The 15,217-nt window shown below is 39.4% G+C and overlaps 1 protein-coding gene across 2 annotated transcripts; it reads right to left on the bottom strand.

Annotated features, from left to right (window-relative positions):
- Positions 1 to 1,001: 1,001 nt before the first annotated feature.
- LOC113071299 (protocadherin-10-like) lies at positions 1,002 to 13,175 on the bottom strand. Of its 2 annotated transcripts, none has more exons than XM_026244668.1 (5): positions 10,168 to 13,175; positions 9,216 to 9,274; positions 8,889 to 8,995; positions 3,649 to 3,996; positions 1,002 to 2,265 (listed from the first exon to the last, which is right to left on the bottom strand). In XM_026244668.1, the coding sequence occupies exons 1-5, from the start codon at positions 12,712 to 12,714 to the stop codon at positions 2,246 to 2,248; spliced, it is 3,081 nt and encodes a 1,026-aa protein (XP_026100453.1). In that variant the 5' UTR covers positions 12,715 to 13,175; the 3' UTR covers positions 1,002 to 2,245. The 2 variants fall into 2 exon arrangements, with proteins under 2 accessions (XP_026100453.1, XP_026100454.1); XM_026244669.1 differs by having other exon boundaries at positions 3,839 to 3,996.
- Between the last annotated feature and the right edge of the window lie 2,042 nt (positions 13,176 to 15,217).

The following is a 15,217-nucleotide window of genomic DNA, read 5'->3' as shown; positions in this document are numbered from 1 at the left end:
GCTCCGAAGATGCTCTTATTTTTCTTTTTCTCTCTCTTTGGATAAGAACAAAAGTTTACTTCATATAGATGTCATCAGTCAGAAAGAACAAATGGAGCGCTGACCTGTCAGAGGAGACGAGGTGTGTGCAGGAGGAAGGAAAAGAGGGGTGAGATGAAGGGAGTTAAGGCGTGAGATAGGTGAGAGAAAAGTGTCTGACAGGGGCTGGGGCTGTTAGCATATTTATGAGGACAGACTTTCTGTTCAACTTCAATCTATCTGTCAGTGGTGGCCTCTGTTAAAAGCGTCACCCAACACCCACCTTCACATCATCAATTGAGGCCCACCTTCTCCATTTATTTATTTTTTTTTTTTTTTACCCGCAAAACAAACAAGATCCTGTTAGAAGAATTGTTTTGTATTCAGTAGAACTTAAAAAAAAATGTTAACTGAACATCTTTGAGTGACTAAAATTTGCTCCAAAGCAAAGCACGTCTCTTGGAAATGTATGACTGGTTTGGGAAATCGTAAGTCATTTATTTTATTTCTTTAATTATTCTTATTATAGCCCAGTGATTTCTGTATTTAGGTCCCTCCATCAGCTTTCCCATTCAGATATTACAGCCTGCGGTTTGTGAAAGAGATTAATATGAGTGGAGGTCAAACATAATGGAGTCAATTTTAAGGAAAATGAGATATGATCACATTGCTTTTGTCCTTTGTTTCGTGCTGCATTAAGTTTAGTTCTGTGCGACTGGCTTTAAATTGAACTTTGCTGGAATATATATATATATATATATAACATGTTTGACCCTTTGCAGATGAGAAGTGGATGAAATGTCTTTGTCCACATTTCCCTCCATTTTTGTGCACAAATGTATTTGAACTATCATTGTTAATGGAACTTAAATAACATTTGGTTTGAACAAATAAACTGCACTAAATGCTCATTTGAGTTTTTGCATCTATGGCTTAATTGTTGAACTAAACTTTGTCTAAAAATAAAACACAGGAGTCTAGGATGCAAGTATACATTTTTCAGTTTATTTGTCACCTCCTGTTATTAAGGTGTTTGTGTGCATATGTGAATATGCATATATAGTGTGTAAATATCAGTATCAGTTTGTGTGTTTGCTTTGCGCTGTGTGACCCTTTCGTATTTGACCTCGAATTTCCAACATTACTTAGCAACAGTAATACACAACTGCCATGTATTTAAATCTAGAATATTACAACCCTTCTTTTATTTATAGACATGAATCTCAATATCCAAAAGTGGATGAAAAGTTTGGAGATAAGGCTTTCTGTCATGTTAAGAACCCCCGTAAAGTGGATTCAGCTCCCTTGAGAAGCTTTACGCACTACTGGAGAGATAAAAATTAAAACAAACCAAAAAAACTGCGCAAATGAAGACCGCACTTTCAGAAAAAGTATATATAGATAGAATTATAGATATAGATATATTTATTTTGAAGTTTAAAAGAGTACAGTTAAGACTTCTCACACGTGATATAACCTACGTACTGTCTGAGAGAATAAGATTTAGGCCACTGCTGTCCCGCTCACAACGTTAAACACTTAACCCTGATGAAAATAAAATCCCCCTGTGGAATCCGTTGCTTTTTTTTTTTTTTTCATTTGACAAAGAGTTGAATAGATTTAGGGAAAACACTTTATCACACACACACAGCCGCACACTGAATATAAAAACAGTCATGTCTAAAAGAACAATTTTGCATTTGTAATGCACAAATTAATTTCCTGTACAATTGGCTTTTTAGTGGTGGGTGTGTGTGTACATAAACAACTAAAGGGCTCAGTGGATATAGCTCAGTTTTTGTATTTTTCATTGGTGGTTCTCGTCATAGTTCACTTCTTTTTTTTGTCCGTTATTTTATTTTTATTTTTTACGATGTACAGTAGTGCTGTAAACAGGCACACGCAGAAGCCAAGAGGAATAGCTGTCCTCTTGTTTCTCTCCTTGTCTTCCTATCCTCCATGTATTTTAACGGTTTAGTTTTGTCCTCCGTCTCAGTCCTGCTGAGAAGCACGTTATGTCCAGCCGCTCGGCCTTGCACCTAGCTCTGCAAGTCCGACTCTTTCATCAAGTTTGTTGAGGTCCTAGAGGCTCCGGAAGCCTTTGGGAATGCACGATCATCTGACGTCTCTGGAAATAGAGTCTGAAAACTTGATGCTCTTCGCTTTTCCATCAGTTTTACTGGTTGTGCAAAATCACGCCGTCTCTGGTATGTCCACTCGGAAAGAGCTAGCATATCCTTTTCCGCGCTAAAAAGGGAAAAAGAAAGGAAGCTTATTAAAAGTATGTTTTTTTTTTGTTTTTTTTTAGGCGGCAAACTACATAAAGTGTTGTGCTAAGCTATTAAAAGACCCTTGGCTGATCAATACAAAGGAGGAGCTTTGATGAGGAACTGTAGTCCTACAATCATAAACAATTTCCTCAAAGTTAAATGCACAACCCACACAGCCTCGGAGCACTCTTTCTGAGACAGATATTTGAAGGTTTTAACATAACAAGAGCAGTCAATAATATCTCAATCAATCCCACTACCACCTTCATCCTCTCTAACACAACAAACGGTAGTAGGCAGTTTAAACCTTATAAACTATGGCCTTTTGAGGGTTGCGGTTTCAAGCTTCTGAGCTGACGTTTGGCATGATTCAAACCCTGCTACAATTAATGTTCTGCCAGTGTACAAAACAATAGGGAATCTCTGCCTTTTTTTTAATCTTTGTGTTTTACAAGTTCATGTTAGGCTTCAATCTCTGTCCGTCTCTGGTGGGTCATTGCCTATGGTCAGATATCTGAGAATGTTTTCATATTTGATCTAACATGGTATAGCATTAAAATCCCAAAACTAGACACAGGGCATTTTATGATTCCCTGCATTTATAATCAACTGAACAATGTCATAGTTTTCATGTTCCAAAGCATGCACAATGTTTGAAATAATTAAATTATCAGGGCTGTGACACATTCTAAAACCCAACAGTGGATGCTTTTTAAATTCCTTTTTAAATTTTGAATGTTTCAAAAGTCAGAAGGTTGATGCACAATCATGTATTTAAAGGCTTTTTGAGTTCAGATTTTTTGATAACATTGTTTGACTGTGAGTAAAGGTATGAAGAAAAAGCTAATCGTACACTCTTAAAAAAAAAAAGGTTCTTTAATGCTTCTATCAAGAAAAAAAAAAAAGATTCACTTGTTAGGGTTCTTTCTATTTGGCTCTTTGAAGATTAAAATAATTATTGATACTACATTAGAGGTTCTTAAGATCAGCGTATTGATTCCTCCATTTAAAATGTGCAGGCCTCCAGGGGCTTTAAAGCACCAGTAGAGGGTTTTCTAAGAAACTACAAGATAAAAAAAAAATCCTGAAGGACATTAAAAGGATTCTGTTGTTTCCTCCAATACTTATTGCTTCTTTTAGAGCATTTTTTTTAAGAGTGTACATCAGGAACCAGTAGATGAAGAGCAGATGAAGGATGGAAAGATGTTGATGGGTGAAGGAAAGCTGAAGTGTGAGGGCTTAGAGTTCTTAGAGGAGAATTCAGCAGCACTTCACGCTAGAGGCCTTGAATTTGGTTTGAAAAGTTTTTTTTCGGGTCAGATCAAGACAGAGGAAAGGGCTCTGTCTTTGAGATACTCACAGAGACAGGCGGCTTTGTAAGGCATGCGAGAGTTACACAGAAGTGCATCGAACTCTTTCCTCTCTAGCGTGGAAGCATTGAGGTGATGTTGATGGTGTTGATGTTGATGCATCTGGTTGGGGAGGTGTGGCGTCTCTTTGCCAAAGGTTGAGAATGACTGATCGCCCACCAACGTCTCGCCCTCAAATACCTCAGAGTTGGGCACAGAGTCCATGCCCGGCACATGCAGGTTGCTGCGGTAATCGGCGCCCTGTCGTGCCTCGGTGGGCACAAAACTTGGCATCCAGCAGCGATCTGAGTGGCCAAGGGCTTTGCACTCCTCTGTGCAGTTGGAGAACAGGTCTGCTCCTATGAGAGAAAACAGAGAGATGGGTTAGCTTGTGTTTAATTTTCCATGTGGGAGGATGAGAGAGAGAATCTGCTCCCAATTGCATTGGAAGCATGCAAGTGCAAGACAGACCAACATAAGCAAATAAAACAAACCGAGTGTATGCAGTTCATGTAAGATATAACATGCCCTCGATGTCTCCTCTCATAGATAAATGAACATCACATTCTGCATTATCACATAAATCACATTCTGCATTAATTCAAACATTAATTCAACCAATTAATGAGTTATGTTGCATCCTTAAGCATTATAAAATACATGCCATTGCCTTTGAAAACATTAGAAGCTCTGTGCATGAAATGTCTTTGGCTCTTGATGGGTTAATCATGAAAAGATTGTGTCCTGCTCATTTTTTGCCTTCTTTGTTACTTTTAAATTACAAATTACCCTGATCAAAGCATGTGCGGAGAACATACACACAGTGAGTAGATGGAGTCAATGCTGTAATCTATTCTTGAGGTTTCTCTTTCCCCTCCCTTTCTATTTGGCATCAAAGTTAAACTCTCTCAGACACCAAGCTTACAGATAAACCCAATCCTCTGTTCTCTTTCCTTCTCTTCTGCCCAGCTGCAAGATGAAGGGATATATTATAAAGGTCATAACCCCCTTTACTCTTTTGTCTCTATTTCGTAGTCTCAATTAAAGGAACAAAAAGACTAAGATATTACGTCACCTTAAAAGAAAATCTACACTTCAATGGGTGCTAAAAGTTTTTTGAATATGTCGGGAAAATGTTTAAAAGTAAATAAATAAATACAATTCCTGATCTAAACTTATTTATATACCGTATCAAAATAATTTAAATTGCTTTAACCAAATAAAGTCATTTTCTGCAGCATTTTCCAGATATTATTTGAAACGGCTTTAAGAGCTAAGCTCCGCCCCCAGTGTAAGGCTTACAACATCTTTCTGAGAGGTTCAGCACAAGCCTAAAAACAGAGCTATCTCTGAGTTGAAAATACAACCCCTGAATACAATACATCCTTGACATGCAAGACCCCTTTATGTGCAATTACATTAGGAGCACTTTGTTTCATTAATGTGCAATATTGCATTCGTTTGTAATATGATTTTTTAACTATTCTGTTAACTGTATATGTAAGTAGTGTATAGTAAAAATTCTGAAGATGTTTTATGTGTAGAATTTTTATTTACTTATTTTACATATACTGAGTTTGGTCCTTGAGTGCACTATAACCTCGCTGTATGTTTGTATAATGGCAATAAAGAATCTAATCTAATTTAAAACAAATTTCCATTTTCCAGGCCTTGGGGACCAAGCTTCACAATCTCATGTCAGGCCAACCACATCAGGTTGAGCACGAGCCTCTTTGAAAATGTATTTTGATTAGCATCATGTAATTCACGCAGCCTGCTGCAAATATCCAATGATGAACAACCTCACAAATCACAAAGCCGAGGAGCTAGCGCTACAAGAGCGTTACAGCTAAAGCCAGCATGAGGGAAACAAATCCTTTTGCGCGTGACAGTTGCACATCGCCTTTTACCCTCGCCAGCACCCCAGCAGGTGTAAGCCATGCCGTTTTGACTATGTGCATCTAAAAAGAAGGGAGAGGTGAGCATTTTTAAATCCCCTTTCAGCTCCTGTGTCTAAAAAACCCACGTCTAAAACAGTCAGTAATTACAGCTGGAGGATTAATGAAGTGCCATTTTCAAAGCAGCGCTAAGCGGAGATGTTGAAGGTATGGAGCGGAGTCAGTGTTGTGAGGGGGATGTTCTTAGCTAATCCTCAGACTAGCCCTTCAGACAGAAGACAGGTCAGCATACACAGACTTTGCATTTCTGCTTTAAAAGAGGATTAGAGTCCTTCTGAGCTACATGCAAACAACTTACTTAGGCCTGGGTTTGGTAAGACTTGGGTCTGTAAAGACATAATTACAGACCCAAGTATCAGATCGACTAGGCAACAAGAAGAAGTTTAGACATTTAATCTGAAATCTATCCATTCCAATAGTCTTGTTTTTATAGTAGACTGTGAACAATGGATATATATGTCATACAAATAATGTGAGAAAGCGAGCGAGAGAGAGAGACAGTTTGATGTTTAGAGAGTGTGAGATAAGACACTTCCTCATTGTGTAATCGCACAGAGACATCTTGATATCCTGACATTTTCGGAAATTAATTGCTCTCTGTACTCATCCGGTAACCCTTTTTCAGTTGAAAAACTGGAAAAGTAATTATATTGTTGACTTGTGGTTCAATATTGCAAGAAAGAGTCAACCCTGATGAAAATGCAATGCTCTGCATTCTCTGGTTGAAAAATACATGTTTTTTTATACTTTGTATTAATTTCCATTTCAGGTAACCTGGTGCTACTACAAATTTAAATGGGGTTCAGGATTTTTTGGGGATTGGTCCACTTTAACCACATTCGATAAAGGGTTACAAAGGTTTTAATCTTTGCCTGTTAAAGCAGGTGCTATTCAAAAATTCAGTTCAAAAGATTTTATATTTAAAACATTACAAATAAGTTTAAAATTAAAACATTATTAAAGAAATAAGTTATTACACTACACTCTTATTCAAAAGTGTTGGATCAGTTAGATTTTTTAACAATTTAGAATTTAATTTATTATGCTTACCAAGGCTTTCTTTACATGATAAAAATGTAGTAAAAAAATAAATAATAATAAATGAATAAAAATAATATTATTAAATATCAACAAAACCTTTTACATTTAAATATATTTTAAAATGAAATGTATTTTCTGATGGAAAAAGCAGAATTTTCAGCAATCATAACTCCAGTCTTCAGTGTCACATGATCCGTTATATAGAATTCCAATAGATTATGTACTCAAGAATATATATTATTATATATTATTATCAATGTTCAAAACAGTCAAAGAAACAAAACAGTCATAATACAATAAAATCCATAACCATAATACCATAAGACCTTGGGAATTACACGCTGACATAATGAGTGATGTTATGTTGTCAAAAAAATCAAAAGTGCTTACAGAAGCCACATTTGAGATGCATGTAAATATCAGAGGAAAAAGGCAGAGGCAGATATTAATATGATGTTTAAACAGGGTCTCTATGCAACAAAACCCCAGAAGACACCACAGACAATTTCACTAGAAAAAGAACACGTTTTTTTTCACAAGTTGTTTGGAAATTATTTTAAATTCTACATTACTTTTTCATTAGGCTCTACCCTGTGCATGGCAAAGTGAGAGAGAGAGAAAAAAAAAAAAACATTGGGATTAAAAAAAAAAAAAAAAACATATACATATATATATATATATATCTGCTCTGTTGCTTTCTGTTTCTGAATTCTGAACATGACCTGCACCCCAAATTAGGGATTCTGTTGCAAGGTGGCAGATCCTCAGTATAAAAGAAATGAAACTGGAATGAAATGATTCAGGTATGCCATTGCATAAGAGAAGCTCCGAAGTTATCCACTATGCATTACGGATGCATTCTTATGCACTAGAGAGAAATTAAGCAATGCTTATCTCTGCCTGTTTTCAGTGTAGCAGAGATGAAAACAGGGATGCGGAATGCGTCTGCATTGTAACACTGTAAGCGTTTGGCTGACTAAAATTTTCAAGAAAGACCACAAAACAGCAGCTGGTTAAGAAACAAAATGAAACTTGAATGGATGAAGGCAGTTTCTAGTGAATTCTCATTAAAATGAACAATGCTCGGTTCTGAATGCTCTCCAAGTCTGCATACCAAGCGGTTCTTTCAATTATCTTAATTAAAGAAGATAGTATGCAGCAAAACAATTTTAGTGTGGACAATATGCACACAAATATTGGGGACAACATGCTCACAAATGAAAAATATATATATTCTATTTTACATTATAGAGCTGTATCTTAAAGACAAGTGTTCTTTGATTGGCTGTGACAACAAAGCCAGATGGGCTAGCTGACCTTTTATAGAAAAATGTCTTGATTTTAATCTGATGTTTAACTGAGCAAAAATAAGCTAAATGAGAGCTGAAGCAGTCCAGCCACAGCATATGGTGCTCTGGAATAACAACAGAGGACATATGCTCAACCAAAAGGAAATTAATGATAATAAGATGCAACTTTTTGGTTGTATTCATTTGTGTTCAACTATGTCATAATTACATTATACAGTCAACTTCACAATGCACTTGAAGCAAAGTGTCATTTAGCAACAAAGCACCGTTTCCATTGCAGCATACATCCGAATCTCAATTCCAAAGAGCCACATGTGATCTTATGAAGGTGTGAACAAGTAGTTTCCTCCGTCAGTGGAATGAGGGCAGAGGGATTAGGGTGGAAGGGGAGTTTTGGGAGGGGATTGCACACAGCCAATGAATCACTTGTTTGTTTGCTGCTCAACCTATTTGGTCCCATTCCCACAGAGTTGATGACAGACCGCCTGGACCGATCTAAATTCCATCACGTCTGTGGAGACGTGGGTGAAAGCGAGATAGTACCACTGAAGTAAATCCCTATTATGGGGAAGTATCCATAAACAATTGGATTATATTCTTCACTACGGCTTTTGTTCCCAGAGTGTGTTCACGCATCCATACCCAGAGGCTCACTGGCCTAAAATATTCCTGCTAGGATCCCCAAATATATGAAAGGCCATGACATGCTTTGATCAGGAGTTTTGTTCTGATTGTGTGAGGATGAAACACAATGAAACTACTGAAACTATTCTGCCATTGTTCGTCCAGCATGTCTATCTCAACAGTTAAAAAGATAAAATAAAATAAATATATATATGAATATTTAAACCCACATCTCTACAAGCTCAGCCTGACTACCAGCTCATCTGATAATCAACATCAAAACGAGAGAGAAATAGAAATAGAATTGTATAACCATACCGGAGGAATGTCCACGATGCATGGCATCATGGTCGCTGTCTCCCTGCTCACTGTCTCCATGGCCACTGTCTTTTGAGCTCACGATATCTGCCTCCTGGAAAGCAGAACTGAGGGAGGAGAGAGGGTTTGAGTCGACCACTATGCCAAATGACTCTTACAGTACAGTATATAACCACAAATGTACTGCTCAGCCTTGAAATGGTCTCATATGTTCATGGCAGTTTAATTCAGATGTTCATAGACTTATCATATAAGGAAAAAATTAAGTTCCTTTCATAAAGTTTTAGGAGGCAAATAAATTTAAGGTCAGTTGTATTAAATACTCACCTGTTAACACGCCTTGGTCGGTCTACCAAATAACTGAGTTCTGCTCTCTGGTGTTTTGTCTGCAAGATAATTATTCATTTGAAACAAGCCCAACAACAATGTATAAAAGTCACTGAAAAAAAAAATTATATATATATAATAAATGAAAAAAAAAAAAAAAAAATACAGGTCAGAATTCAAGCTTCGCTCACTAGGAGCATTACAGGAACCTTATGGGCAGGCAAAATCATTAAACTCTGCTGCTATTCAGCAGAATTCAACTATAGACAGATCTTTGTTCTTGTGAGGCTCTGCAACACCGTGACTGGCATATCTAATGACCTATAACCCGGAGAGCTTTTCACAAACATGCAAATCTGTCACTTCAGTGACACTACGTTTACACTCTAATGTGGGTTGTTATAGGTAAATAGGTATAGTTATACAGTAAAGGCCTTATAGATAATAATAATAATGCTATTATACTAATAATAATACTAGTACTCCTACTAATAAAAGTAGAACAGATTAATGTTGCTTATGTAAGTATGCTAGCAACCAGTTATCAACCTGTTTGTTTTCAGAGCTCACTATACTTGAGAGGAGGATTTTTCTTTATTTTGCTTAGCTTTTTTTAAGTCACTAAATGTATAGTTAATTTGAAATATAAAACACTAAATATAATTCAAATGTACTCAAAAAAATAGCAAAAACGATTTCAAATCATGACTATTGACATACTGTTCACATAATATGGAATAATTAAATTCTATAATTTTATCTAATCGTATTTAAAGCTTATCTCTCTCTCTCTCTCTCTCTCTGGTGCTATGTATGTTAGCTAAATAAAAGAGCTAGACTTGCTTTATGATTGCCACTATTCAAAATATAAATAAATAAATCCTTTTTTTTTTTTTTTTTTTTTTTTTGCGTCTAATAATATTCTTTGAGTAAGTTTTACAAGTGCTCGTACCTCACTGGAGAGAAGGCTGCCGTTGGATATGATGTCCGGCTGCTGTTGGTCCGTATATCCGGTCACTATGGCTCCGCACGGATTGTGCTCGGTGTCATTGCTGCGCGACGGGCTGCAGGCCTTCAGGAACATGAGGTCCGTTTTGGCCGATTCCGGAGTCAGACATACCTGGTAGCAGTAGTTCTGACTTTGATGGAGCGAGCCGAAGCTCCCTGACTCTTCCACGGGCACCTGTGCGGCACTCGCCACGCTCACGTTGGCTGTGTTGGTGCTTTGGACCAGCATGATGTCTGACTTGCTCAGTTTCTTCTTTTTACGTGCGGCCCGGGCCTGGCGTCCGCAGCAGGCACCTGACCCGCACGATCCGCAGCCCACCAGGCAGCAGCAGTCGCTCGCCAGGCAGGTGCTGTAGATGTTCAGCTTTTTGTCCTTCTGACAGCGCACGGCCAGTACAATCATAGCAAGCAGGAAGATGAAGGAAACGGAGCCGAGCGCGATGATGAGGATGAGCGTCAAGTCCAGAGACGCGTCTTTGGCCTTGGCCGTGCCGCGCTCTCCACTGTGGCCCTCCACGAGACTGTCCACGAGTGTCACCTGCACCACAGCGCTGCACGACATAGGAGGCTGCCCGTGATCCCTTACCTCAATCAGCAGCTCATAAAGCTGTTGCGGGTCTCGTTTGACTGACACCCGGCGGGCCGTGCGCAACTCCCCGGTGCGCCAGTCCATTCTGAACATCCCATTCTCATTCCCTCTCTGTACACTGTATGACAAACGCGCGTTCTCTCCATCATCTGCATCCATGGCGACAATGCGAGTAACTAGGTAACCTGGCTCGGCAGAGCGCGGCAAAGGCTCCCGCGCAGTGCCATTTTTTCCAAGAGGCGCAATCACAGACGGCGCGTTATCGTTCTGATCCACTATAATGACGTTCACTGTGGCGTTGGACCACAGCTCGGGGCTGCCTGAGTCTCTGGCTTGAACCGTGAAGCTGAAGTCTTTAAGTTGCTCATAATCAAACGATCTGAGGGCATACAGATACCCATTCTCCGAGTTGATGGACACATACGTGACCACAGACATACCCTGTATTTCACACTCCACTATGGAGTAAGTTATATAAGCATTCTGTCCGACATCAGGATCGACTGCACTGACAGCGTAGATGTAAGCACCGGGGACGTTGTTTTCGGTCACATAAACATCATAAATGGGCTGCGTAAACGCTGGCGCGTTGTCGTTCTCGTCAGACACGTGCACTTTGATTGATTTGCTGGTAGCCAGAGATGGGATCCCTTTATCTCTCGCAACTACGGTGATTGTGTACGCCTCTACAGTCTCTCGGTTTAGAGGACCGTCAGTCACAATAGTGTAATAATTTCTGAAAGAGGTTTTGAGTTTAAAAGGAACATCTCCGAGAATTTCCACATGCGTCTGGCCGTTGTCTTCAGAGTCTTTATCGGTGACGCTGAGCAGTGCGATCACGGTGCCCGTGGCTGCATTTTCACTCACAGACTCCGTCACGGTGCTAAAGATGATCTCTGGTGCGTTGTCGTTGACGTCCGTCACTTTGACCAAAACTTTACAGTGCGCGGGCACGGCATTAGGTCCCATGTCTTTCGCTTGCACGTAAATCTGATACAGGCTGCTCTCCTCAAAGTCCACCTCACCTCTGACCTCTATACGGCCCGTTCGGGCATCGATATCGAACAGTTCCTTGACTCTGGTTGTGATGTGGTTGCTGAACGAGTAAATGACCTCGCCGTTCGGGCCCTCGTCTGAGTCGGTCGCGTTCAGCTGCATGACGAGCGTGCCCACGGGCGCGTTCTCGGCCAGGTTAACCGAGTATACCGGCTGATCAAACACCGGGACGTTGTCGTTGGAGTCGAGCACTCTGACCACAAGCAGAGCTGTACCTGTCCGAGGAGGCTGGCCGCCGTCCACGGCCGTGAGGACGTAACGGTGCAACGCCTGCTGTTCTCGATCAAGTGGCTTTTCTAAAACCAGCTCTGCGAATTTGTTGCCGTCAGTCTGTGTTTGCACGTCTAGGAAGAAATAGTTGTTGGTGGTGATGTCGTAAGTGCGCAATGCGTTACTACCGACATCCGGATCAAAGGCGCTCTCCAACGGGAAGCGCGTACCCGGGGTCGCGCTCTCGGATATTTCCACGGTGAAGTCTGTCTCCGGAAAGCTCGGCGGGTTGTCGTTGATGTCCACCACCTCTATCTCCACACGAAAGAGCTCGAGTGGGTTCTCCAGGAACACCTCCAGGTGAAGCAAACAGCTGGCACTCTGCTTACAGATGCGCTCCCGGTCGATTTTCTCGTTAACGAAAAGCACCCCGTTCTCCAAGTTTACTTCCAGGTACGGCGTCCGCGAGCTGGGCACCACCTGAAAGCGGCGAGATGAAAGTTTTGTAAGGTCCAGTCCCAAATCCTCGGCGATATTTCCCACAAACGTGCCATGCTCAGCTTCCTCTGGCACAGAATAACGTATCTGCGAAACTACCCCATCCGAGAGACACAGCAGGAGCAAAAACACAAACATCTCCACTATGGAAAGGACACTTGGAATATTTTATCTCCGCGGAGCACACAGCAAAACCATCACCCTCTTCTCCAAGGTAAGGCGCGCAGGCTTGCGTAAGGCTTTGGTTGTAGGGTAATATGTTTCCTTAAACGGGGCTGTCAGCCAAAAACCATGCTGTCTGCGCGCTGGTTTACACAGGACCGATTTCCCAAGGCGATTCCCTCCACGAACAAGCTTTAGAATCGCAGATGATTTCTGGCACAAGTGAACATTACAACATTAAACTGACACTGATATTAAGATATATCAGTTGGCGTGTGATCAAATACAATATCATAATCCACAGAGTTAATGCAACAAATGAATTGTATATTAGAGCTACAGTCTCTGATATCTGAAAGGTCCAAAATATCTGGTGCGCTCCTACGAGGTCCGCTGGCACAGTACTGAAGCATCAGTGCTTGGCTGTTCGGTTTTCCCGCAGCACCCTCCCCTCGCCAACCAATGGGAGCACCCGGCACCAGCAGAGCTCAACATTTATTGGCTCTGCGCTACGTCAGTTAGCCCCCTGGTAGCGGATAGACACGGCCCCTGGTCAGAGCTGCGGGATTTCTGATCATAATGATTGAATAGCTAATGAGTTCGTATGAGTCATAGAGAAGAACGAACAAGTTATGGTGAAATACCAAACAAACCCATGTGTATATCAACATGAGACCATGCATAACGTTTTAATGTGTATACGTGTAAAACTGTTTATTTATTTATTTATTGCATTTATTAACACACAAATGTTTATAAAAAAAAAGAAAAAAAAAAACACCTTATCATTATTGTTTGTGTAATATACAAGTGAATTTTGTATCCTTTATTCTTTAATTACATCACATCATTACTAAATTTATTTGATTTGAAATGTACACTTAAACAGTGGGAGAAACAAAACAAAAAGTGGGAAATCAGTATGTGTGCATTTCATTTTATATGTCTCACATTTTAGACAAAGCATTTTTCATTCATGATAAATGTGTGTGTGTGTGTGTGTGTGTGTGTACAAAACTTTCATCTCGCCGCTTTCAGGTATATATATATATATATATATATATATATATATATATATATATATATATATATATATATATATATATATATATATATATATATATATATATATATATAATTATTATTATTATTATTATAGAATTTACACAGGCATATAATGCATCTAAAATATCGACTGCACACATATACCAGACTCTCTACTACCGTCATTTTGCAATGTGTTGCCTTTGGAGCTTTGGCCAATCTGGTTCCCAAGCGCGAGCCACATGCGCCTCCTAGCTGCCAAAATTAATCTGTAGCGCTGCTGTCTGTCACGCGCCTGGGATTCCTCATGGCAATTGCATAGGAATCTGTGGAAATGTCCAGTACTTGCATGTCATCTCTCTAATTAAATAAGGTAGAGTTTAATTAATTAATATGGATTAAGTAATTATTACCTAACTGACCCGTTTAGATCCAGTGGCCATTCTAATGGATATCACTTTATATTATTATTATTTATTTTTTTGGTCATTTATTGCCAAGCAAATCTTAGACTTAGATTAGACTGGATACTGGTCAACCAGTCTATATATATATATATATATATATATATATATATATATATATATATATATATATATATATATATATATATATATATATATATATATATATATATAGTCAGTCTGAATAATAAAGACAATGTCAACTTATTAAATGGATATAACTGTTTGCCAGTCAAAACAACAGAAAGAGGCTATCGCGTTGCATTGGCATCCAGCTGACTGTTTGGAAACGTAAAAGTTGTGGGTGGTAAAACATCAAAATGTAGTCTATATAATTATATAGATGTTTTTCATTTAAATGAAAATTAAAACTTGTCATAATATATTTCGAGTAGAATTAAAGCAGTGTCATATTTGTGTTTTAATGGAATATAATTCGTTTCTGAAGTCGTCCAATCCTTTCTGTCTTATGTATTAAATCCTTACGTATACCCCATAGTGATGAAAACGACACTCTATCAAACCGTTGGTGTAAACCTGCCCCCCTGCTCCCTGCAACCAAATGTCACGGTTTTCATCTGAGCGGAATAATTCTGGATACACGGTGGCAAAAACAAGGAACAGTCGGAGCGCCCCCTTGCGCATTATAGCGGCACTACACATGTACTACACAAAAGTCATGAAGGACTGATGGCTGAGTTTAGTGGCCCCTCAAGAAAGCACATTTGAAGGAGTGTCTGAAACGCTGCTGTGCCAGAAAGAATCTTAACACCAGTGGAGTGTAAACATGAATCGCTTCCAAAAAGAGATTTTCTAAATCAAGTTCTGGCGAGCCACTGGCGCACTCACTCGACTTTATGCTTTAATTCCCACGAGGGTGCCGGAAGGATTGAATAGATTTGAGTTTTCATGAATATTTCAAGATTTATGGACAAACAGTGATTTGAATATGAGAATCAGATTATCTCCCC

This window comes from Carassius auratus, unplaced genomic scaffold, assembly GCF_003368295.1.
Source record: "Carassius auratus strain Wakin unplaced genomic scaffold, ASM336829v1 scaf_tig00006777, whole genome shotgun sequence".
Taxonomy (NCBI): domain Eukaryota; kingdom Metazoa; phylum Chordata; class Actinopteri; order Cypriniformes; family Cyprinidae; genus Carassius; species Carassius auratus.
This window is presented reverse-complemented; position numbering and strand designations above follow the sequence as displayed.

Excerpts from the sequence above, each read along its gene's own strand:
- LOC113071299 (XM_026244668.1), bottom strand. The coding sequence starts at position 12,714 with ATGTTTGTGTTTTTGCTCCTGCTGTGTCTCTCGGATGGGGTAGTTTCG. Across the intron at positions 3,997-8,888 it reads GCATCGTGGACATTCCTCCG|GAGCAGACCTGTTCTCCAAC; the intron begins GTATGGTTATAC and ends TTTCTCTCATAG. Across the intron at positions 2,266-3,648 it reads TTACAAAGCCGCCTGTCTCT|CGCGGAAAAGGATATGCTAG; the intron begins GTGAGTATCTCA and ends TTCCCTTTTTAG.